At 39.5% G+C, this 25,777-nt stretch overlaps 1 protein-coding gene across 2 annotated transcripts in view; it reads left to right on the top strand.

The window, feature by feature from the left end:
• LOC129242809 (uncharacterized) overlaps positions 1 to 25,777 on the top strand; it is a 169,622-nt gene that overhangs the window by 32,436 nt on the left and 111,409 nt on the right. For both annotated transcript variants that reach the window (XM_054879666.1, XM_054879665.1), the window contains exons 2-3: positions 9,018 to 9,104; positions 14,260 to 14,380. In XM_054879666.1, coding sequence (XP_054735641.1) covers positions 9,018 to 9,104; positions 14,260 to 14,380 — 208 coding nt within the window. The remainder of the gene's footprint in view (positions 1 to 9,017; positions 9,105 to 14,259; positions 14,381 to 25,777) is intronic.

Genomic DNA, 25,777 nt, shown 5'->3' with positions numbered 1-25,777 from the left:
TTCATCATCCGAGGAATAAGAATAAATACTGGAATTGTTCATGAGACTAATGAGATCTTTTGTTATGACAAAGTCATGACAGCACTTCTTTTCTTTTTTTAGTCCATACCTTATACATAAAATTGCATTTAACATTGTAGTACTAGTCCTATTTCGCACCTTAGTTTTTACATTATTCATCGTACTAAAAATACGCTCAACCTCCGCATTGCTCAGCGGCAGAACCAAAAATTCAAAAACAAAATTAGAAAGACTGGCAAAAGGATTTTCCCCGAACGCATTCTTATACTCCCGAACCTGTGTCCAAAATGCAACTGTGGAATCTATGCCTTCCCATTCGATTAGATGCAATTTCTTCCATTGCATTTCTATGTTACTTATCTCGTCAGATGTATATCTACATTTTTCTTGTTTGAAACTATCAAATATGTTTGTTTTTACAGCGCTCAGTGCTTTTTCCATAGAAAAGAAATTAATATTTTTCAAAGTGTCGATATTACTTGGCAAACGTTGGCGTAATTGCTCTATTAGTTTAATAAGAAAACTACGGCAGTTATCTCGTATATTTTTTTCTGTATCTATATCATTAATGTTTGTTTTCATAAACTCCTCAAAGGAGTAATGGAAACAAGGAAGAGGAATTAATAACGGCAACAACGGAGAAGACAATGGGTCAAAAGTTTCTGAGGAGTAAGTAACAAGTGAGCAAAGATTTGAAAGTAGATACTTTAAGTCACTGAACATCTTGAGGGGGTCTACAGAATTGCTTTCAAAAAGCTTATTCACCATTTGAACTTCTTTTAATATAGGGCCAAGGAACATTAAATAAGCTAAATTTTCGTCAGAGAACAGATTTGCCAACAGCTTCGCTTTATGACAGCATTCCACTGTTGCAGCAATACCAAAGTGCGTTTTCAATTCCAACCATTGACTGGTTACTCTTTTAACGGCAACTTCGATAGACAGCCATCTAGTAGAGCAGGCTCTAACCATTTGTAAAGGTTCTAGCCCATCATTTATGGCAGCATACAACATGGAATAGCTATTTTGTCTACTTGCGGATTTAGAAAACCAGTTATATGTTTCTGATATCAAAAATTCAATTTTATTGGGAAGTAATTTCGAAGCAGACGAAACAGCCAATTGGATCGAATGGCAAACACATGGAACTAAAACAATATTAGGTTGATGTTGCTTTAATAAAGAAATCACGCCTCGGTTTCTGCCTACCATAACACTAGCATTATCTGTTCCTAAGCCCCTTAAGTTTTTAATATCTAACCCAAACTCACTCAATGTTTTTAAGATTGAATCTACTAATCCTTTTGCCGTGCAATCCTCGATAACTGATAGTGTAAGAAATGTATTAACAATTGATTTGCTGGTAGCACTATAATATCTTATCACTATTCCGAGGTACTTTTTAACGCTTATATCTGTCGATTCATCAATAATTAAGCTGTATGGATTGCTACCGATATCAGAAAGTAACCGATTTTTAAAATATGGACATAGCACATTTCGAATTAAAGCACTACATTTTGATCGAGCCAGTTTTATTCCTGTAGCTATTGAACTGTCGTGAAACGAGTTTCTTTGAATCGTAGATAAATGATCTACGGAACAGATAGCTGTGTGTGAAGCGACGTAAAGTGCGTTAGCTAATTCGGCTCGCTTTGTATCATAAATAATACCAACAGCTTTAAAAGAAATTGTTGCCTGCTTTCCTCTTAAAAATGGACCTGCTGTTGCTTTGTGTTTTTTCGTATTTGCATGCGCTATCAAAGTGCATAATTTTGGTGTCAATTTACAGCCGCAAAACTTACACAATATTTTGTCATCATATTCAGATATCCAATCTTTAAACCTTTTATCGCTGAACCAAGCTTTTCTCACTTGTTGGGTATATCTGCGCCACAAAAAAACGTCATTTAATATAAAAAACAATAAAAGCGGCATGTGAATATAATACCTTTTGGTCTTTCTGCGCGGTGATTCCTCATCCGAATAGCTGCACGAACTTTCACTCTCGGATGTTTGTAAATCAATTCTTTGGGAACACCTGTTTAATACACAACTATTTATTTCACAATAGTTACTTCAGGGCTGCATGTTAACGTTAAATTTATCAATAAACGAAAATAAATTAGATTTTCGTTGCTTTTATTGATAATATTTACGTTAAACGGCAAACTCTTAGAATTTTCTTGAAAGTATGCAATACATTTGTGCATACAAACATACATAGGTATGTATGTACGCACTTACCTTTTAGTATTTTTCGGTTCAACTTCATTCAAATTGTCCTCTTCACTCGAAGATGTCTCAATTGGAGCCGGCACAGCTTTTTTAAAATATCTAATAGGTATAATAACATAAATTTAACAATTTTTACCTTTAAATGCACAATTTTAACTTACTTTTCCATATTTCTGCAAATTTTACTCGATGCAACAACGCGGCGCGAATCGTTAGGAATGTTCGAAAATTATTTTGCATTTATACATGGAAATGTTGGCGGTGAAAAGAACAGTGCAATAATCGATTGTTCGTGCTGCCATTCAGTGTTAAGCGGACACACACTATACATACTTTGTGGAGACTAGATTAACAATTTTTATACTATCGAATTTTATTAATCTTAGAAAAAAGCTAAAAAAAGCTAAAAAAATTCGAAAAAAGGCTAAAAAAAAGTTAGAAGCTAAATTACATTTTTTCCGGCTAAACGAAAACAAAAAAAGCTAAATCTAGCTTGAAAAAAGCTAAAATGGCAACACTGCACACAAGTATCACACAACACGGAGCGGCAAATATTTGTGGGTATGTGTGAAAATGTACTACTTGTGCTTCGAATGTGTTAAATTCATTAATGCGCCTTGACACCTACACATGCCACAAGCAAATATGCGAACGTTGAAAAAACCAAAAATTATTCAAATGAAAAAATATTTTGTAATTCAGAAATTATTATGCAAATCATACAATTAAACTGCCACCATTTATCTATCGCAAACTGGCTGACTTACCGATAACAAAAACAATAACGAACGTACATAATGTCAATATTAGCATCAATGAAAACAACAGCAAAAACCAGCAATAACCAGCAACTGCTGCCGCCCGCTGCTGGCTACCATTCGGTAATTTCCAAGTGGACATGCGGCATCAAATTATAAAAAAACATATTTATTTTTTTTTAAATTGATTGCCTCTCAGCGGACAATGGTGCATTTATGACAAAAAAACATCTACCTATAAAGGCATTTATACGGCAACAAAAGAGCACACGCCACGAATTGGAAATGCAGTTTAGTCAAAATAACTAATAAATATAAAATATTAGAAATTATTTCTTACTAAAGTATTAACGAGTTCTACAACTCAAGGGTGATTTTTTAAGAGCTATAAGAAAGTGTTTCAAAAAAACACACGTAAAATTCAAAAAAATGCATGAAATTTGTATTTAAATCGATAGTACGGTCCATATAACTTAATGTTTGAACATTATTTTATGCAAATGTTGACCGCGACTGCGCTTCAAATGGTCCATCCACTTAGTCCAATTTTGGCATACTCTTTCCAATGTTTCGGCCGGTATCTCACATATAAATGCTTTAATGGTGTCTTCCAATGCGTTAATTGAAGCAGGCTTGTCTGAATAGACATGAGCTTTAACATAGCCCCACAAAAAGTAATCCAAAGGCGCACAATCTGGGTGGCCAATTGACAGGTCCCGAACGTGAAATAAAATGTTCACCGAACTCGCCTCTCAACAAGTCCATTGTTACGCGTGCAACCGCACCAAACTGTGTAGCTCTTGCAATTCTTCTGGCTGATCTTCACTCCAAAATCGACAACTCTGCTTATTTACGTAGCCATTGATCCAAAAATGAGCTTCGTCGCTGAACACAATTTTTCAATAAAAAAGTGGATCTTCGGCCAACTTTCCAAGACCCCATTCACCAAAAATTCTGCATTGCGGTAGGTCGTTCGGCTTCAATTCATGCACCAGTTGTATTTTGAAAGGCTTCACACCTAAATTCTTTCGCAAAAATTTCCACGTTGTTGAGTAACAGAGGCCCAATTGCCTCGAACGGCGACGAATCGATAATGGATGGTCATCATTAACACTGGCCGATACAGCTGCGATATTTTCTTCAGTTCGCACTCTACATAAGCGTGTTGGTGGTTTGATGTCCAATAATGTAAATTTGGTTCCACATTAAGTCACAATAGCTCGAATAGCCGCTTCAGTGGGTCGATTAAACTGACCATAAAATGAAAGAAGCGCGCGATAAACTTTCTTAACAGAACACGCATTTTTATAATAAAATTCAATGATTTGCAAACGGTGTTCGTTTGTAAGACGATTCATGGTTAAATTATAGACCAAACTGAAGATGTTTGACAGTGAAACAAAACACGAAACGTGCGTCAGCTGGTGTTGGGTAGGGTTAGGTTAGGCTAAATTGCTGGACATGTAAGAGCCTACTTGGACAAATAATCCAAATCGTCCTTTGCAACACAATCAGAGGCAGCAGATCAGAACAAAGGGGAAGAAGGAGGAGGCTGAATACCAACGGTGGCTCATTATAATTGCGGTATCTGCTTCAACCTACTGATAGAATTCGCTAGCAAGTTTTCTGTGTCTACCGTTAGATAAGTTACACGAAGGCTACAGGTGTTTAGTAAGCTGCAACAACAACAACAACTACATCGCACTGGCAGGGTTTAGTAAGCTGCTACACCAACAACAACAACTGACAAAATTCACCAAAGGTGTGATATTTAAACCTTGTGTACATATCCGCAGGTGTAGCAAAAAGGTGAGAGCCAAGATATCTGAAACTTAGCTCGGCCAGACAACTGTTGTAGAAAGGACTTGAAGCAGTACCAAGTTTCTCCGCATGGGTACCTGAGAAACAATGTCCGATAAGGATAGTTATAAGGATATTTACAAAAGTTGAAAACTGCGACTTTGTTAGCTTTAGAAATTTTCTAAAAAGACCCTGATCTTCCCGTGGCCAGAAGGTTTTCACGACTTTGCACGTTTTCGCACTAGACCAGCGGTCGCTGAGTTGTTGCAAAGCTCATATTTCCAGGAGTAGACTGCAGGTTCTCCAGGGTCAATCGTCACTCAATTTGCAAAGAAATCATCTCGAGAGTTCTCTCACCACCTAGATTATAGGTCCAGCAGTTTCCCGCTATACCGCTTTGATCGGGACCGCAAATGAGCTCGCTTATAGATATAAGCAACCTATCCCCTCCCTGGAGGGAATATGAAAGAAAATTTACCATTCGGACCCAGTATCTCAATCTGATTGCGGTACGTGCGGCGGCGATTTTGAATGCGATATCCATGGATACCACATTCAGCATTGAGTTAACCACTAGTGCAGAAACGGTCCGCAATGCCCCACTAATTTCGATTGAAGCAAATCTTTGGACCCCCTCCAGCTTCTTAATCAACGTCACCATTTCCAGCGAGCTCCACCAAACAAGGACTTGATACAACAAAGTTCGGCTCTTCAACGTTCGACTTTCACGTTAGCCCTCTCAGGGGCTTCACTTTACCGGAGAGCACTAACGGGACACCCACTATCGATGGGAGTTAAGCTGTAGGTGTTTTCTATTTCAGAGGATTTACCGAAAGACTGCAATCTGTGGTTCATTTAACAATAACATTTAGTTAGCCCTGCATCAATTCCAGCAGAGTGTCTAAAAGCTTTCGTTTGACAAAACTTCCCTTAACACCTAACATGCAGATCAAGAGGCCGGTCGATGGTCTTCAACAAGAACGATGAAAGACTGATTGGCCTGACATCCTAAACGGATGCATGCGAACTTTTACCTGCTTTGGTTATGAAGGCAACCCTAACATCCCTCCAAGATTTAGGTGTGTAGCCCCTATCTCGCATAAATGGCAATACAAGATTTCTGCAGTTTAGCAGGAATAATGCCATCGGAACGAGGAGACTTGAAGGTTTTGAAGGAGCCAATCGCCCAAACCAGGCGATGCTTATCCAGCCACGGGTGCGTGAAAGGTTTTACACGCTACTTTAGCTGGTATTGCTCGAAGAGACATTTTTTAATCACACAAAAGCACTGAAGTTAGACCTAGAATACTATATAAGTACTCGTATATATGTCTGTAAATATGTATGTGTATGTATCGGCGTAATTTGAGGTTTCTTTTTGCCATCGTTGAACTAAAAGTTTTTAGCAAAAAAGCATTTCAAACTAAAAGTTTACACAATTTATGCATTAAAAATGTTATTATATCAGTACAACACCAGTCTAAATAAGTAACATGCAATTTAAAACGGCGCATGTGTGGGCTGAGCAACAGCAATTTAATAGAACGCGCTTAACAAGAGTATAAATGCATTCGCTCATACCTGCATTAACTCGCACACTTCAATCTGCTGTCATATGCAAGTTTGTAGACTTAAGAAAAATATCTGCAGTAGTACTTTTTTACATTAAGGTGCAACCTTACAAAAAAGTGCTATTATTCAACCAAATCGTCAAATGTTGTAAGCTTTATGACTCTCTCAATAACACAGGGTGACCGATATGAAGTGTTACCAACTTCACACTGCTTGTATCTGTAAAGCAGCTCATGACATCAACGTCAAAATTGTTCTAATGACAGTTCAATATATTGTTTATAAGCCATCAAAAGCATTTGCGTCTCAGTTTTGTTGAATTTTTTTTTTCTGTGATGGAATTCAAACGTAATAGTGTGATTTCGTTATACATATTTGGCTGGAAAATCACAACCAGCCATTGTTCGTGAGCTCAGTAACCTCAAAGTGAATAATATGTTTGTAATATATATCACACTATAAAACGTTACAATAATACTGGTACCATTGCAAAACGCTATGGAGGTCGTCCAAAAAAAACTTCAACAACGCCAGAAATGGTTCGGAAAGTGAAGACTCGACTTGAACGAAACCCACGTCGAAGTGGAAGAAAAATGGCCGAAGAACGGAAAATATCGCAAGACAGCATTCGACGCATATTGAAAAATGAGCTCAAGATCAAGGCTTACAAGTTCCATAAAGCACACGATCTTTCACCACAGCAAAAAAAAGTTCGGTGCGAAAGAGCAAAGGAGTTGTTGCGCTTGCACGAACGTGGCGAATTTCCTAATATTGTGTTTTCTGATGAAGAAAATTTCCCAATTGAGCAGTTCATAAGCACTCAAAACGATCGTGTTTACTGGACCGAACGCTCATACGAGAATTTAAGCCTACGTATGGCCATTCGAAGCAATTTCCCATCGCAAGTAATGGTTTGGACCGCAGTGACGCAAATCCGATGGACTATTCCACCTGGTCCATTTTGGAGAGGAAGGTGAGGACTAAAAAATATGCCAGTATGAATGCGCTGAAAAAAGCGATTATACGAGAATGGGGTAAAATACCACAAGATCTATTCGTGCAGCATGCAACTCATTTTTTGACCGTTTGAAGGCTATAGTCAAGGCAAAAGGTGGTCATATCGAGCTAAAGTGAATATATGTTAAAATTGTAATCATTTTTGATTAGCCCGATTTGCATTGTGGCTGCTAAAACAAGCAAAAATAAAGAAAATCACACTGTTATAATATACAATGCATCAGTGGCGCCAGGAAGCGGGCAACCGCAATAATAGCGCAGACACACGAAATTTAGCGAAGTCTTAAACCATCTGTGCGATCCTTCTGGTAGAAAAATGTGGCACGCAGATGACGCTCCAAGCAGTCATAAGGTATTGTTCCTAAGCAACGACAGGTGGGCATTTCCACTATTTAGAACTGGTAGCGGCAGGCTAATCACCTACCCTGTCAGAAATCAAAATATATTAAAGAAACCAACGCAAGACTGAGTCTTGTCGAAGCCGTAGGACACTCGGGTTAAAAGGCCCATTGCATTCAAAGCTCTGAAAAGTAATAGGATAGATAGTCAAGAAGTAAAGAAGAGAAGTAACAGAAAGAAAGAGTTCGGATAGAATTGACACAGGGACAGAGATAGGTCCTGTGGGAATTTTCCAGATTCTTTGGTAAAACTGAAAATATCCTCCAGTTTGAAAAAATGAATATTACTCGTTGTCATGATAGCGGAATCCAAAATTCGTCGCCTTGCTCTAGGAAGGGCGGGCCACTGATAGATAAAATGCTCAGTTCTATCCTCAAAGCGAGTCCTCAATGATTCCAATGGAGGTCATATGCTTACTTCATGGGTTGTATACTGTAATAAAACATACCATCACACAAACGTCTTTTCTTCCAAGTTTTAGAAGAAAGTTCGACAGTTTTCTGTTTGGGCTTGTCACAAAACACTTTGCAGCTCTAGACTGATCGCTCTTTATGTAAATTGCAAGCATAATCGCTGATCCAATTCATGATTCCTGTATAACTGATTATTGGGACTGGTCGCTGTGGAGTAACCGCTGATCCACAGTTGGCCAATTCCTCGGCAATTTCATTTCCATGCGCATGTATATCGTCCCACCTCAATTTCCTACCGCCATAAATCTTATTGGGGCCAAAAAAAAACCGCGCCTCCTCTTTTTATATGTCGAGACGAAATATTTCGTGCCCTCATCAGATGTTACGGACCACAATTCTCGTTGGGTATGAGTTTGTTTGAATAAAAAAATTAAAAGTGAGCCCAAATTATATTTTACTAAAAGGTGTCCGAACCGAATTTAACCTTTTCTGACTTATTTTATTTCACAATGTTAACTTTTTTGCATTTTTCTATAGCGTTTGCGGCACCTTAATGTGCAAAGCTATAATTCGGCACAATTTGTACCTTTCAGCTTGCCATTCATTTCGAAATATTCTCAATTATTTAACTGTTAGTGCATAAAAATATCAATACCACATAGTACAAGTACCAATTGCATACATGCATACACACACACATGCATACACACACACGTGCATACATACATACATTCATACATTCATACATTCATCGCAAAGCAAAATACCAACCAATCAAATTTTCTTATCTAAATTACAGATCAATTTGAGTGCGAAATTGTACCACCTGCTTCGATCAATGAAATCCCTGAGAAGCTTTTAACCACATCGGGTATTTATCTGCCAGGTAAGTTTGATTTACAAAACCATCCACTCTAATAAATTAAACTACTTTATATATTTTTTCGTCGATCAGTTGGATTCGACAGCTTTCCTGCTTCACTTATTTTGCATATTTCTCATTAGCGTCTTGCATTTGTTTACGGCATTTTAAATATTCTGAATTGAACTTTCGCTATAAATTTTGCATCTAAATTGTTCCACTAAACTATTAAACTAAATTTGTTAGAAATTGGCTCGCTCATTCATGCGCTCACTCGCACGCTCCTAACACTAGCGCCAATTGATTTGTATTTCATTTTCTTTCACGTGAAGCCATCATAAGCACGAATGTTCGCGTATGTATATGTGTATGTGTTTTTACCGGCCCAGCAGTTGATGAAGTTGATGCTGTTGCTGATAGCGATCGTGTGATGATCACGCGCTCCCATCACTTCCCATTACATTCCACCAAATATCCACGCATCCAATGTGGCCTTATCATAAATTTGACGGTTTCTGTGAAGTGGAAGTGAAATTCTTAAATATCAGCCTTTGCGCCATACGAGTACCACCAGCGTATCCGTCACATTGACTGGCGTTTCATTTTCATTAGTGTCGTTCAATTTCGCACACTTGCAACACTTAATAAAATCAATTTAAAATTCAGTCGCCATGCGCGTCAACAAGTTTCCCGCTGAAGACCTCACTGTGCTTAATTTAACTTTTCTTCAGCGCCTGTTTGCATCTGTGTGTGCACATCCATCGGTTCACAGTAGTCGCTGTTGTTTCATATACATTTTAACACATTAACATTTAATTGACCACCCAACGTGTAAGAAATTGGCTGAGTGCGAAAGATGTATGTAGAATGCACACAGGTGTGTCGTATGTACGTAGCATGCCGCATGTGGCATGTGATCTTAGTGATCTGTGTTAGTGCAACTGCATGTGTATGTGCATGTAAGTGGATTTGTTATTGGTTGATTGCCCGTCTAGTTGTGGTTATGTGGCTAGGCAGTTAGGAGAATGCTGGGCGACTGGGTGAATGCTGTAGTGTCGTGCCGTCTGGCTGCGGCAATTGTGTCAAGTTCATTTGCGGTATAAATGAAATAAATTTAATTGACATGCAAATTAGTTCGGCGATGCAAATTTTAGCTACAGAAATTAAAACTTTTCACTTTTAATCAATAATGCTCAGACTTTATGAAAAGTGACAGACTTAAAGCGGTATGAAAATGTAATTAAAGCGTAGAAAAGCAGGTCTTTGGGTCACTCTTGAAAAGAATAAACAGGCATCACAGCGTTAAGGCTATTGTATATAATAGGACTATGAATAAGTTCGTGCGGTTTTTTTCGAAATTTGAAACTTTATTGACGTAAAATGGTTACAAATTTAATATTCAAAGTATTGTCCATCGCTTACTATTACTTTTTCCCATCTTTCTGGCAATTCACGGATTCCCTTTGTGAAAAATTCGATCGGTTTTGCCGCAATCCACGAATCGATCCATTTTTTGACTTCATCGTAATTACGGAAGTGCTGGTCAGCCAGGCCATGTTGCATCGATCGGAAGAGATAGTAATCGGATGGCGCAAGGTCTGGACTATACGGCGGGTGGGGTAGGACATCCCATTTGAGCGTTTCTAAGTATGTTTTGACCACTTGTGCAACATGTGGCCGAGCATTGTCATGTTGCAAAATAACTTTGTCGTGTCTATCGGCGTATTGCGGCCGTTTTTCTCGCAGTGCTCGGCTCAAACGCATCAATTGTCGTCGGTAGACATCCCCCGTAATCGTTTCATTCGGTTTCAGTAGCTCATAATACACAACACCCAGCTGGTCCCACCAGATACACAGCATAACCTTCAGGCCATGAATATTCTGCGCCGACGTCGATGTTGAAGCATGGCCAGGGTATCCATACGTTGCCCGACGTTTTGGATTGTCGTAATGGACCCACTTTTCATCGCCAGTCACAATTCGATGCAAAAAACCCTTTCTTTTGTGCCGTTGAAGCAGTTGTTCGCATGCCATAAAACGGCGTTCAACGTCTCTTGGCTTCAATTCATACGGCACCCAATGGCCTACCTTTCGGATCATTCCCATGGCTTTTAAACGTTTGGAAATGGTTGATTGATCAACTCCCAAAGTTTTTGCAACCTCTTCTTGCGTTTGAGCCGGATCTTGATCGAGCAATTCCTCCAATTCGGTATCCATGAACTTTGGCGGCGCACCCTCGCGTTCTTCGTCTTCCAAGCCAAAATCACCACTTTTAAAGCGTGCAAACCACTTCTGGCACGTTCGCTCAGCTAGATCATGCTCACCATAAACTTCCACCAAGATACGATGACTTTCGGCTGCTTTTTTCTTCATATTAAAATAATGAAGAAGAATTCCCCGCAAAAACACATTATTTGGCACGAAATTCGACATTTTCAAGTGTGGTAAAAATATTGTTGTTTACGCTTCAAATAAAAAACTTATACTGACGTTTGTGCCTTACGACAGTAGCTCTCCAATGAATGTTTGGAAATGTGGATCGATGGAATAATAATCAAGTTACGCCATCTGTTGTAAAACCGCACGAACTTATTCATAGTAAAAGAGTACTTAAGACATGCCTCGAGTCACGCTCATTTAAACTCATTCACGTTATCACCAAAAGGACGCGCTTGAGTCACAAAGAGTACCGCTGATAAGAAAATAATTCCATACTTCACTAAAAAGTGCTGAAAAAATGTGTATAAATTATGCCAGAGTAAATGAAAAACTAAAGCTGGATCTGGAGGACAATTATTTTATATATACTTCATCAACAATGCCCCGCACACATCAACAAACTTACAGTCTGTGTCAGAAGAAAACAACCGGTTTTTTCTTGTAACTTCAACTCGTATTTCGTTCTGCTTTTTGCTACGTAATAGTCCCACTCAAGGCCTACGACGCCAGTGCTAACTCAGGTTAGTGTCGTTCGAAACTTTCCTGTAAACGCAACCAAACAATAATGAGTGAGAAGTACGCGAAGCGTTTTGAGATGGTATTTTTATGCACGCCTTCGAAAGCACCGAAATTATCTTACGCCGCGGCTGCAAAACTAATTAAAAAATCAAAAAAGTTTTTATTTCGAAGGAATTTATTTTCGAAGGAATTAGAACTGAAACTATCCGTTCGATTACCTGACTGCTGCAGCTTTTATCGAGCAGAAGTTCTAGCTGTAAAAGAAGTGGCTACATATCTAAATACGCATGGCGTAGCAAAAATTACTGCAAATATATTCTTCGAAAGCCAGGCGGCCATTAAATCAGATCAAAGGTTGCACAGGAATATCGGGCAACCCTTAATGAAATTAGTGCCGTATACAAGATCAGCCTTATTTGGGTTCCGGGGCACAGAGAGATATTGAGGGAAATTGTAAAGCCGATGAGCTAGCCAGGACAGATACTAGTAAAGATGATAAAAGTACCATTCGGATACCTATAGCCACGAGCAAATTAACAAATTAAGAATAGCATTATCCTTTATCTTTATCCATAATCAAGAGACCAATAGGGCACGGAGAGATGAAAGCTATGGGCACATGCGTAACAGCTAGGTTACGATAGCCTCAAATAAGTATGATAAAAACAGAGTCAAAGGAACTGCTTAGCTTTTCAAAGAAGGATATCTCGAAGACCGTGGCTTCTATAACCGGACATTGGCTATTTGGCAGGTATTCGCTAAATGCCTACAATTTTGGTTTCGCAGATTCCGTTCAGGCCCTTTTGATGTGAAAGGAAATGTTGATAATGTCGAAAATGTCGATAAAATCACAGAAATAAGCGAAGTTGACCGGCATATTAGTAGTCGCAGCTTCGCCCAGGAGCCAAGGATCGACCATAAAACAGTTTCAAATTACTTATGTTAAGATTTTACGCACAAATAAAAATTGTAGGTGCCCCCATTTGTGGAACAACATCAAGGCGCACACCACAAATAGGAGAAGGAGCTCGGCCAAACACCCAGAATGGGTGTACGCGCCAATTATTTATAAAGGGTGGTTAAGTTTCAAGGGCCCGTGTTGATTTTGAATAAAATACAATTTTTTTTAGGAAATTATTGTCATTTCTCTTTATTATGATAATATTGGTATAGCTCAATTACGTATAGAAGAAAATATTGGCCAAATAGCGGCTGCAGCCTCGGCGGCGCACCTCCATCCGATGGTCCAAATTTTCGATGACGCTGAGGCATAATTGAGGTTCTATGCCGTTAATGTGCCGAATTATCTCATCCTTTAGCTCTTGAATTGTTACTGGCTTATCGACGTACACCTTTTCTTTCAAATAACACCAAAGAAAGAAGTCCAATTGGTGGAAGTCTTGGTGGCCAATTGAAATCGCCGCAACGCGAGATTATTCGGCCATCAAATTTTTCGCGCAAAAGAGCCATTGTTTTGTTAGCTGTGTGACAAGTGGCACCGTCCTGTTCAAACCACATATCGTCCACATCCATATCTTCCAATTCGGGCCTTAAAGAGTTCGTTATCATCTCACGATAGCGAACACTATTCACAGTAACTGCCTAACCGGCCTCATTTTGGAAAAAATACGGCCCAATGATGCCGCCGGCCCATAAACCGCACCAAACAGTCACTCTTTGTGGGTGCATTGGTTTTTCGGGAATCACTCTTGGATTATCATTCGCCCAAATGCGGCAATTCTGCTTGTTGACGAATCCACTGAGATGAAAATGTGCCTCATCACTGAAGATGATTTTCTTCGAAAATTGGTCATTCACTGTTGCCATTTCCTGTCACCATTCTAACGGTGCTCGACTGTGTATCTTCCCATGGTTCAAATTGAGTTAGTCTGAAATTGAAAAATATCGAATGAAATGCAGAAAAAACTTCACGTTTAGATGTGGTTTACATTCAGCATCGGCCCTTGAAATTTAACGACCCTTTATATAAGTATTATGATTGACGTACGCCGCATCTGCCGATAGGATGATTCATTTTGATTAATTTTTATTTGTATTATCGCTTTTCCTACATTGGGATTTTGGGCTTAATTTTTTTTAATTGAAATCTATATTTCCCACGACCTCTGTTACCCAATTAAACGTTTTGTATTATGTGTAAAAAGCGAAAAATAAATGTTTATAATTTTTTTATTTTATTAATTTTGTTTTTCTATTTTAGGTACCAGTGATCTTAAAGGCCAACCGATTGTCACTGTCGATGCGGAATGTGTGCTTGCAGCCGGCCTAAATTGTTACGAAATTGCAACGGTGCTGCTCTACTACAGCACGATACCTGAAGGGTGAGTACTAAACTAAATACCTACACCCACACCCACATTTTTTGTAACATTATATTGTGTCGAAATATTTTTTCGCTATTAACTAACACACTTGCAAAGTGCGCAGCTACATACGAGTACTCACGCGGGTGCGCTGCAAAAAATGTCAACTCCAAGTTGTACAAAAATTGATGGCAAGAAAATCGATTGCAATTAACTTGAAATAAAATTCCCATTAAATGGGAAGTAAATTTTTCGCAATTCCGTGGGCATTACAATGTGCAGCGAATCATAAAAAAAACCAAAAAAAAAATTAAATGCACAACAAAGTGAGCAAAGGCGTAGCAATGGTAAGGTGAGGTGATATGTTGCCTGCCAAAAACTGCGCATGCGCACGCAAAATGCATGTTCACAACTGACTGGCGCCAATAATTTTGTTGATTGTCGAGCTTTAACAAAGAAAAAAAACTAAAATACGAATCGAATCAAAAGCAGCAATTTGAGGAAAGAAACTCTTAGCACTACATAAAGAGCAAAATTATTTGCTACCGCAGTTAGCAATTACGATTTCGACGAAATGCGCGACAAGGAAGTCAAAGAAACGCATTTAACTAACTGCAAATCAGTGTTGCATGCCACTAGCAGTGGTTCTTTGCTTGTTTTATTATATGTATGTGTGTGTGTGAGTGTTCAAGTACAACTCAAATGGCCGCTTGCTGCGAAAATTTGTGCGCCTTTGGGAAAAATTCAAATCAAATGAAATCAACACGCTTTCAAGCGCAGATCGCTGATTGGATACGCACGCCACATTGCACGCTGCTGCCGCCACAAAGTAGGTACTAATGCAAGTACTCATACTGCATCTGTATGTACTCGTACATACCAAAATATACCAACATACCTAGCATTAATGCCTCAAAGTAGTGCTGCGCAATTACAACGTGGCATAGTTTGATGTACAATAGCTTTCTTTCCGCTTATCAGCAGTGCCACATCGCCTTTGCGTTACCGTTCGCATTCGCATTCGAATTTTCGCCCAGCCACACTCACGCGGCCGGGCCCAGCATTCGACAATTCGATCGGTTTGTGCGGTTGGACTGTTTGTAATTTCACACTCGCGTCTGCGTATTTAGTGTTGCAGTGAAATTTACAATGCGATTGCTTAGTGTGTTTGTTGTGCGCTTGCAACTCAGTACTGCCACGATGTAGGCTGGTTTGTGTGTTGTTTATTTAATGTGTGTGGCAAAGTTAATTTTATGACTGCATTTTTTGACGTCAACAACGTCATGCTATTGACAACGATCGCTATGGCACTGATGACGGTCACACGCTTCGACAAAGCGACGCACCATTGGCGACTGTTTAAATATTGACGCGTATGCGTTTGCGCAAATACGAATCTCATTTAGTTATTTGCATAACTGTACTTCTGTAGCTCTTTGCAAAAACATTTTGGTCGGTGCATAGGTATGAACGTGGATTTGGGTAGTGGGAGAAGGAGAAGAAGGCGCAGTTAAGTCTACGGTTAGAATCGCCCTTCTAACCGCTGCTGGAAGTTTAGCCAACTGACTGACATGCGTCTATTTGCTCAGTGCTAATGTCCGCCCGAGGCCGCATACTATGAAACGCATGGCACACCCGTTCGAATCCTATGCTGCCTACAGTGTTTTCGAACTCAAAGTAGAAAAGAAAATTCGAAAATTCAGAAATGTCGGATTGCCTCCGAAAGGCAACTGGTTTTTGGTCAGAAGCTATTTCATAACAGCAGTGCACTCAAAGAAATCACTTTTTTTATCATTCGGACTAGAAATTCGAACCCGAAATACGAAACTCGAACCCGAAATGGTAGTCAAGCACCAAATCAGTCGCTTACGACGGCGGTTAAGTATATATGTATATATATTTATAATTGGCGCTGACCCCTTTTTGGCTGTTTGGCGGAGCTCCTCCTCCTCCTATTGGTGGCGTGCGTTTTGATGTTGTTCCACTAATGGAGGGGCCTACAGTTTTAAACCGACTCCGACCGACAGATATTTTTTATGAGGAGCTTTTCCATGGTAGAAATACCCTCAGAAGATAGTTTTCAGCGAATTTAGAAGTCGGTGAATTCACCTTGGTAAAGATCTTCAAAATGTTTGATTTTATTAGAAAGTGAAGTATAAGTCAAACCTTTAATGTCATTGGAATTTTGTATGATCTTTTTCCATGACCTTTCTGTAATTCAAAACCATTATTTAGCGATATCTTAAAACATGAGAGAAACAAAATTATGTGGATTTACAGACTCAGCGAGCGATTTTACCCAGGAATGAGATGGCCTGGCACTTGGATTTTTTAGGCTATAAACTAGTGTAATTGTAGATATCGCATATCTTTAATTTCTTCACTAGCACTGGCAATCGTCAACACATAACGTCGAGCAAATAAATCTTTTAAATTTTTTACCTATCGCTGATAAGTGATTACAATTTTTGACGGTCTCCGCTAAGCACGCTTGGTCACATGGTTTATTTTTTACTATTCATAATAAGAATTTTTAGTAAACAATTTTATTAGATGCGACCGTTAGTGAAACAGTGAAGTCCACTCGGCATTAAACAATAAGCTTCGATGCGTAGTTCTAGGCAGGTAGGTGAAATGGTTGAAGTACCAGTCTGCAACTCCCCAAGTAGCACTAAAGCGCCATTTTTAGACCTCGGACGGGCAGATTGGAGGAGATTGATTAGATTTTGGTTGGAGCACTGCCCCGGCCTGTCAATGCCCAGTGATCTTAATAGTCTATCTGCCAAAACCGGTCATTTACAGAGAAAGTGCTCAAAAGTCGACTTCTCTGCAAGGTCCCCACAATCTCCGACGGGCAGATTGGACGAGATTGATTGGATTTTGGTTGGCGCACTGCCCAATGACCTTAATCGTCTATCTGCCAAAACCGGTCATTTACAGAGAAATTGCTCAACAGTTTGCTTCTCTGAAAGGTCGCCACAATTTATGCGGTGGGGGTTAAACGGTATACCTAGCTTTTTCGCGTGGGTGCCGTGCGCATATCAATGACCCGTAAACACAGTTACATGTTTGGAAATTCAATGGCGGGGAGTCCTCAGAACGTTCTGTGGGCCGTCTATTGTAGTGGGCCCAAACGGTTTTCGAAGTAGCACATGAAGAAATGGAGCTCCATCTTTTCTGCACTTTCCTGAGAAATATGTTGTGCAATTCACGTTTAACAACAGTCAAAGAGGTGCTGATGTCTGGTTAGGAGACTTCTGAGATCAATTCAATTAACCCGTTCTTGGCAAGCTAATCAGCAATTTTAATGTTCTTATGTCCTATGAATTTCAGACCACTCCTCCTTACAGGAGTGGACTAATTTGGATCTGCACCACGGCGTTGTCAAAGCCTTGATCGCGGCTTGACTATCAGAAAAAATTTAATATTTTTCTGGCTCCCACGTTCCCTAAGCAGTTTGCAGGATCGCAAAGACTTCAGCATGGAAAACACCAGCAGTATTCGGCAGAAATTAGAGAAAACCACTGATCCGGCTCCCGATTCCATCTTGGAGCCGTCAGTGAAGACAGAGGTACTTATCTGCCCCTCATTTCAATTCCGCCTACTTGGAGAGATTGCTCTGGCACGACCCTCAAACTCCAGTTTGCGGATAGAGAAATCTGTACAAAGTTCAGGGAAATACGGTGTTAACTGACCAAAAATGCTACTATGTCCCTTGAGAGATTGCCTCCAGAGCCCAACCTCGTTCAACCCGATTGCTCTTTGAACAGCGATGGAAATAGCATAAGAGTAGTTCTGCCTTTCACAAAAGCATTTAGGTCGCTCATTCAAACGTAATATAAATCTTTTGGTCAACCGCTTCACAGCAAAGTAAGATATATCAGTAACGCGGCCTACACCCCAAAAGTTCTGCATGAGCTAAACTATTTCTAGTAAAATTTTACCGTTAATACTATAGCCCCACTGTGCCACAAACTCACTACGCATGTGTGCCATTTTTCATACAGCTACGCGAAGCTCCCAACCTCCTACTACGCCCGCAAACACATACGCATGCACACATATGTGGATGTCACTTCAATTTTCAAGTGTTGACAACGAGTTGCCAATTGTTATTTGCATGTGCTTGCAATGTAGCAGAAGCCAATAGACACGACATTATTGTTTGTTGGCAAATAGTGAAGATTAAGTGGAGTCCACTGTAGGGGTACCAAGACAAATAAAACGATACTCAAGTGTGACTAACTAATTGCAACTGGCCGCGATGTCGCACATTAGAAATCCACACAGCAACAATATTGTAATCGAGCATTCTTGGAAATCGTTAAATAAATTCAAACAAAGTAAGTTTTCGTTGACCCTCAGAAGCCGCAACTAATAAATCACCAACAAACAAAAAATTAAGAAAGAAATTAAAAATTCAGAAATAAAAACCTTCTGGGTAGTAAAAATTCAATTTGTCGTGAGAAAATCTTGAAAATGTAGAACTACCCCCCAGGACACACATGAAGCATCAGTGTCAGCTACGGCAACATCAGCAACAGCTTAGAAATTTATGCGACCGCTTGCCTGCCACACTGGCACAGTTTCACTGGCCAAGTGGATGGCGGATGCAGGTCAGCCAGTCAGCTAGTCAGCTTTTTCCTAGAAAGCTAAACAGCTGCGCTGCTAACACTACTTTTTTCCACAAACAGCACTTCAGGTTCTTGACAATCAATTCTCGTACAAATTGTATACAAAAAAAGGGAGCACACCCAAAGCAGAACCATTTGAGACCGTCATCATTCATAGCGTGAACTGCCCTATGCCACAGATACTTGGCATAGCTATGTGCATATGCTTGTACGTATATCAGCACAGCAAATACATATGTACGTACCTGCAAAAAACGTAAAATTAACGTGTCACGAAACTGTCAAAAAACAGCTCTTTCTTATTCAGATTTGAGGCAAACACTCACCAGCGGCAGCAACACAACCTGGGACAACGTGTCCGCCTGCTGCCTGTCCGTTTGCCTGTCTGTCTGACTGACTGTCCAACCGCATTTAAATTGAGTTCGAAAGAACAAAGTCAAAAGCCGCCATCGCTAAAACCGACAACACCAAGTCACTTTTAGTACGATCGAATGCCCAACGGCTGACTCCTTATGACTGAATGGCGTGCCTGACTTAGAATGAACCACCACCATTCATGCTCTACGAGTATACATACATATGCACGTACATGCACTGGATCTTATTGTTAACTAACACATATGTATGTGTGTGCAAAGTGAAATAAAAAATTCCCTATAATTTTAATAACTGATTGCTGATCCTGTCGTTCAAGTTGAAATGGCCCTAAGTGAAATTCGAAAGAAACGGCTGTACGAAAAAATTGCAGGCCCAGCCAACTGTAGAACTTTTGAGCGATAACATTGAAAAGGTGAAAAATAAGTGAAATAAAAATGAGGCATATCATGCAGTTCTCTTTCGGCCTCAGTGACTCTTTACTCTAATTCTATATCTCACCGTATATGCACAGCCGTACAAGCACATGCGCCTTTCAGAATTGAATGGCAAAATTTGTAGTTTGCGGTGTTCAATAATAAAGACGCATGCACTCAACAAAAAACTAATAGGACTATGAATAAGTTCGTGCGGGTTTTTTCGAAATTTGAAACTTTATTGACGTAAAATGATTACAAATTTAATATTCAAAGTATTGTCCATCGCTTACTACTACTTTTTCCCATCTTTCTGGCAATTCACGGATTCCCTTTGTGAAAAATTCGGTCGGTTTTGCCGCAATCCACGAATCGATCCATTTTTTGACTTCATCGTAATTACGGAAGTGCTGGTCAGCCAGGCCATGTTGCATCGATCGGAAGAGATAGTAATCGGATGGCGCAAGGTCTGGACTATACGGCGGGTGGGGTAGGACATCCCATTTGAGCGTTTCTAAGTATGTTTTGACCACTTGTGCAACATGTGGCCGAGCATTGTCATGTTGCAAAATAACTTTGTCGTGTCTATCGGCGTATTGCGGCCGTTTTTCTCGCAGTGCTCGGCTCAAACGCATCAATTGTCGTCGGTAGACATCCCCCGTAATCGTTTCATTCGGTTTCAGTAGCTCATAATACACAACACCCAGCTGGTCCCACCAGATACACAGCATAACCTTCAGGCCATGAATATTCTGCGCCGACGTCGATGTTGAAGCATGGCCAGGGTATCCATACGTTGCCCGACGTTTTGGATTGTCGTAATGGACCCACTTTTCATCGCCAGTCACAATTCGATGCAAAAAACCCTTTCTTTTGTGCCGTTGAAGCAGTTGTTCGCATGCCATAAAACGGCGTTCAACGTCTCTTGGCTTCAATTCATACGGCACCCAATGGCCTACCTTTCGGATCATTCCCATGGCTTTTAAACGTTTGGAAATGGTTGATTGATCAACTCCCAAAGTTTTTGCAACCTCTTCTTGCGTTTGAGCCGGATCTTGATCGAGCAATTCCTCCAATTCGGTATCCATGAACTTTGGCGGCGCACCCTCGCGTTCTTCGTCTTCCAAGCCAAAATCACCACTTTTAAAGCGTGCAAACCACTTCTGGCACGTTCGCTCAGCTAGAGCATGCTCACCATAAACTTCCACCAAGATACGATGACTTTCGGCTGCTTTTTTCTTCATATTAAAATAATGAAGAAGAATTCCCCGCAAAAACACATTATTTGGCACGAAATTCGACATTTTCAAGTGTGGTAAAAATATTGTTGTTTACGCTTCAAATAAAAAACTTATACTGACGTTTGTGCCTTACGACAGTAGCTCTCCAATGAATGTTTGGAAATGTGGATCGATGGAATAATAATCAAGTTACGCCATCTGTTGTAAAACCGCACGAACTTATTCATAGTCCTATTACTTAGAAACGTAAATTTAATGCTTTTAGTCTTCTGGAGTTATACTCGGTTCATTAAGAAAATTTGGCTTATCATTTAACTTCTTTCGTAATTTTTTTACAGTAAAATATATTACGTATAAAAAAATATTTTTTATAATTTAATTCAATATAATTCGGTTTTGGCGAAAATTAAATAAACAAATTCATAATTTTCTAACTGCTCAGTACTACAATTCACTCTTTCGTACGTTGATTTTGTGCCACAAACCAGAAAAAGCCCCTTATTGTTTCTCTCCCCTCGTTGCGAAGTTGTGCCAGTTGCTCATTATTATTATTATAAGGAAATTTAGCACTGCGACCTGAATGATCCATTGTACCCAGTTAGTGGATTCAAAGTATTTCTCTGAGCCAAACTTCCTCAATAAATTTTGGAGTGTGTCCTATTTTATTGAGTTTTATTTCCTCCTTTGATAAAATATATTTACCCATGTGTTTGTGACACTTATGCACCAGTATTAGGCACGATGTCAGCACAAGTTTGGGCGTTTCATTTTCCTCCCTCGATGCAAAATCCATTGTGAAGGGTGGTCAGATTGGAGGTACTTTTTCCAATAAGGTTTTTATTTTAGATCACTGTCAAACTAAATACATAGTTTTTCAGTATTCATTAACATTTCATCATGGAATCACTTACGTCTCAACAACGTTTGCAAATCGTACAATTGTTCCCGTTTATGGCTTATTGGCTACGTCAATAAGCAAAATTGAAGTATTTGAGCTAAGGAGCAACTCGAAGCCATTCAAGAACAGCCCTTATATCCATTGAAAACAACTGTTTGTTGCGGCCTATGGGCGGGAAGAATCTTCAAAGACAAGGCTGCCACCAAAGTCACAATAATTCGATACAATCTTTAAACTAGTTTTGATCGCGATAAACCCGGAAGATGCTCCCATTATGATCTTCTTCTAAATACTTGCTGAATAAGGGAAGAGAGGTTATCCAAAATGGCTCTGCGCCTATAAATAAAGTGGCCGCCCCTTTCCTGGCTAATTTATCTCTCATTTCGTTCCAAATAATTTCTAGGTAGGTACACTAGAACATATAGGATACAGTCCCGGTTGTTTGGACCTAAGATATTTAGCTTATCAAGGCATTCTACCACCAGTTTTCATATGAACTGAAAAGAGTTGGAAATATTATCTAGTAATCTTGAGAGCAATGCTTTAGTAAGTATGTAACTATGTTAACTGAACTACTAGGCCCCAGTGACTAACTTGGCAACATATATGGATAAAGTACTTGTTTGTAAGGGACGAGAAAGTTCAGAGAAAAAAACCTTGAGCTCCCCAAATCGAACACAAAAAGCAATGAATGCAAAGAGATGCAAAAAACTCACTTGTGCCTCGTCCGCATAGGATGAATTTTTGTCAAACCATTTTTGTCAAGGCAGTAGTCTCCCTCAACACAGAGGCATCCTTGAGCTGACTAGGAACTAATCTTAAATCAGTCAACTCTTTCAATATGTGGGAATAACCCTTTACCCTCAAGCTAGCTTTGAATCAAATCGGTCTATATTGCAATAATCATGGAGCTTCCTTGTGAGGTAACTAAACGAATTTGACCTAGAACGGAGCACAATAGAACTAGTTGATCTTTCATCAATCTAGACCAGCTTTCCCAGCGCTTCAACGCATGGAAATAATATTGCGTTTCCCTCTAGGAATTTCTGTCACAACTGCACGAAAGAGGAGGAAGAGCAGAGTGTTGAAAACTCTCTCTGTCACTATACCGTTCTTGCCAGAACGTGACATCGCTCAGCGATCTCATACCAAGTGATTCAAGTATTTTGGACTTGGTCTTCAATTTATTTGAAAATTGATTTAATTGTAGGATTGGGTATAATAAGAAGTAAACTGAATAAATTTCGGAAAAATTTTATAATTTTAATATTTATTCAATGCTGCAAAATTTGGTAAGGATTTTTTTAAAGTCAAATATCTTTGGGCTAATCTGAAGCTGGGTGTTTCTAAAAAATTAAATTTTTTGTATAAAGAAATAATTATTATAAAAATCGTAAAAGGAAGTTGCTTTGAACTCATGAACTTTGAGCTCATCATTAAATAAATCTCAAACTGATATAAGTTTTTTTTTTCAAATTTTTTCTGTTTATTTCTTATTATACTCAAGCTTACAAATAAACCATTTTTCAGAAAAATTAATAACCATGCCCAAAATACTGCGGCCACCGTAGCCGAATGGGTTGATAAGTGACTATAATTCGGGAAAGCGTAGGTTCGAATCTCTATGCATCAAATAATAGAAAAAGTTTTTTCTAATAGCGGTCGCCCCACGGCAGGCAATGGCAAACCTCCGACTGTATTTCTGCCATGAAAAAGCACCTCATAAAAACCACCATTTGCCATTCGGAATGGGCTTAAAACTGTACATCCCTCCATTTGTGGAACAACATCTAGACGCACACTACAAAAAGGGAGGAGGGTCTTGGCTAAGCATCTAGCAGAAGTGTACGCACCAATTATTTATTTTATTTTTATGTCCAAAATGCTTGGATGCTGTCTAAACTCTTACTTCTTGGGATGTGTGACAGACTTACACATCCATCCACAATATTTCAGAGACGAATTTGCTAGAAGAAGTTGTTGAATCACATTGGGAATTAATAAGCCCAAGGTATCGTAACGAAACCTAACCTTCTGATGCTGATCAGATCATCATTATGTTGCTTTATGATAAAATAATTACCAAGTTTTAGTGCTTAAAGTTATGTTCTGGAAATGCTGTTTCAAAGACTAAATGCTGTTTCCCTTTCTCCTTCTAACTTTGCAGTGTACATAACAGCCGCAGTGATCCCCTACCAAGCAGAGTGGCAAGCTGGTCGGCATCTGCCGCACAAATAACGACATCATCATCACCAACGTCATCTTTAAACATCACTGCTATCACAGCCCATATCCTTTACCACATCAGCTTACCCATCACCCTCGGCATCTCGCCTACTTATGAACATAATCCGTAGCGCACCAGTTCCCATACGGCAAGCTCTAAATGTCCTTTAACGACGGATGCCATGCATGGCAAGCAAGTGGTAATTTGCCAAAACCCAGTAATGCAGTTGAGTGCATTCTTTGCAGAAATAGAATGTTGCAAAGTAGTTAATATGTATATGCGCACCACGCCGGTACAAAGCCGGCGAGACTATCGCGACTACACTGAATGCTTCAACTATTCCTCATAAAGACCATCAAACTTGAATGCATGCATACGAGTACATCCTGAAGCTGCAACAATTTAAAGATAGCTATGAGTCTCTTGATGCTCTTCAAGTATTTTTAGAGCTTTCAGCGGTGCATGAAGGGCAATTGAATTATCGTAGCGCATATCTTGACCTCGTTTGCATAGAAGTCAGTAGTTTTGTGAAGTTAATGATTTTTTTTTTTTGTTCTTTGGTTCTCGCCGTTTTCATCCGACAAAGCTGATATTAATGCTCGCTTGATGTTGACTTTGATTAAGTGCTTAGTTGTAACGCTTCGACTTGTTCAATGAGTCGCACGTTTGCGATAAAGTGGAACCCTTTTTAATGCCCTTTCGATGGTCTATAAAAATAAATTAACATAATAATAAAAGTCTTAAAGGCATTATGGATACGGTGCAGTACATGTGTGTGTGTGTGTGTGTGTGTGTGTGTGTGTGTGTGTGTGGTAACTAATCAGGTAAACTTAAAAGAGCGGCCTAGCTAGAACTGACTTTAAAAGAAATCACGCCCAATAATATAAATAAAAATCTAAACAGAAATGCCATAAAATTGTCTTCGTTAAATAATTTTATAGCCTTTGGCTTATTAATCAGCTGCAATCACTAGCCAGCCGCCAGCATATAACTCCACCCAAAGCTAATACCTTTTAATTGCCAATAAGTTCAGAAAGTTGGCCAAGAGCAATTGCTTGGAATATTACAAAGGTGACGCCAACCGCGAGCGGTCATCATTAACATTGACGCCAACACCTCAGGCGTAATAAAATTCTCATTTCGCTTAACTTCCTATGGGAACGATGAAAGAACGCGAGGCGATTGAATATGCGCCAGCTAGGCAAAAGGCATTGATTGCAACCAATATCGATTATTCCTAGAGACTCTTCCATCTCTCTGCAAAAACCATAAACTTGCATGCATGCAGGCATGCAAGCGATAATCCGCTATTGTGAATCCAATATGCAAAACTTAAGACGGCAACGCATTTCCTCCCTCTGCACTGTGCAACACGGGCTTGACGTGGGCTAAGATGGTTGCAAGAATGCAACAAGCTGAAATATCATCAGCACAGTTACAAAAAAAAACTTTTGAAACAGCATATTTTATTTCATTCACTCTCGATTGACAATTGGCAATTGAGGAATGACCAGACCAAATACTATTGCTATAAGAATGGCGTCAAAACTTGTTTCTGCAATTACTTTTGTACGAGTAGCTCCTCTTGTTCGCACTTCTTTTGCGTGTTGAAAAAAGTGAAATG

This window comes from Anastrepha obliqua, chromosome 3 (assembly GCF_027943255.1).
Source record: "Anastrepha obliqua isolate idAnaObli1 chromosome 3, idAnaObli1_1.0, whole genome shotgun sequence".
Taxonomy (NCBI): domain Eukaryota; kingdom Metazoa; phylum Arthropoda; class Insecta; order Diptera; family Tephritidae; genus Anastrepha; species Anastrepha obliqua.
Note: the sequence above shows the minus strand (reverse complement) of the source record. Positions and strands in the feature narration are given on the sequence as shown.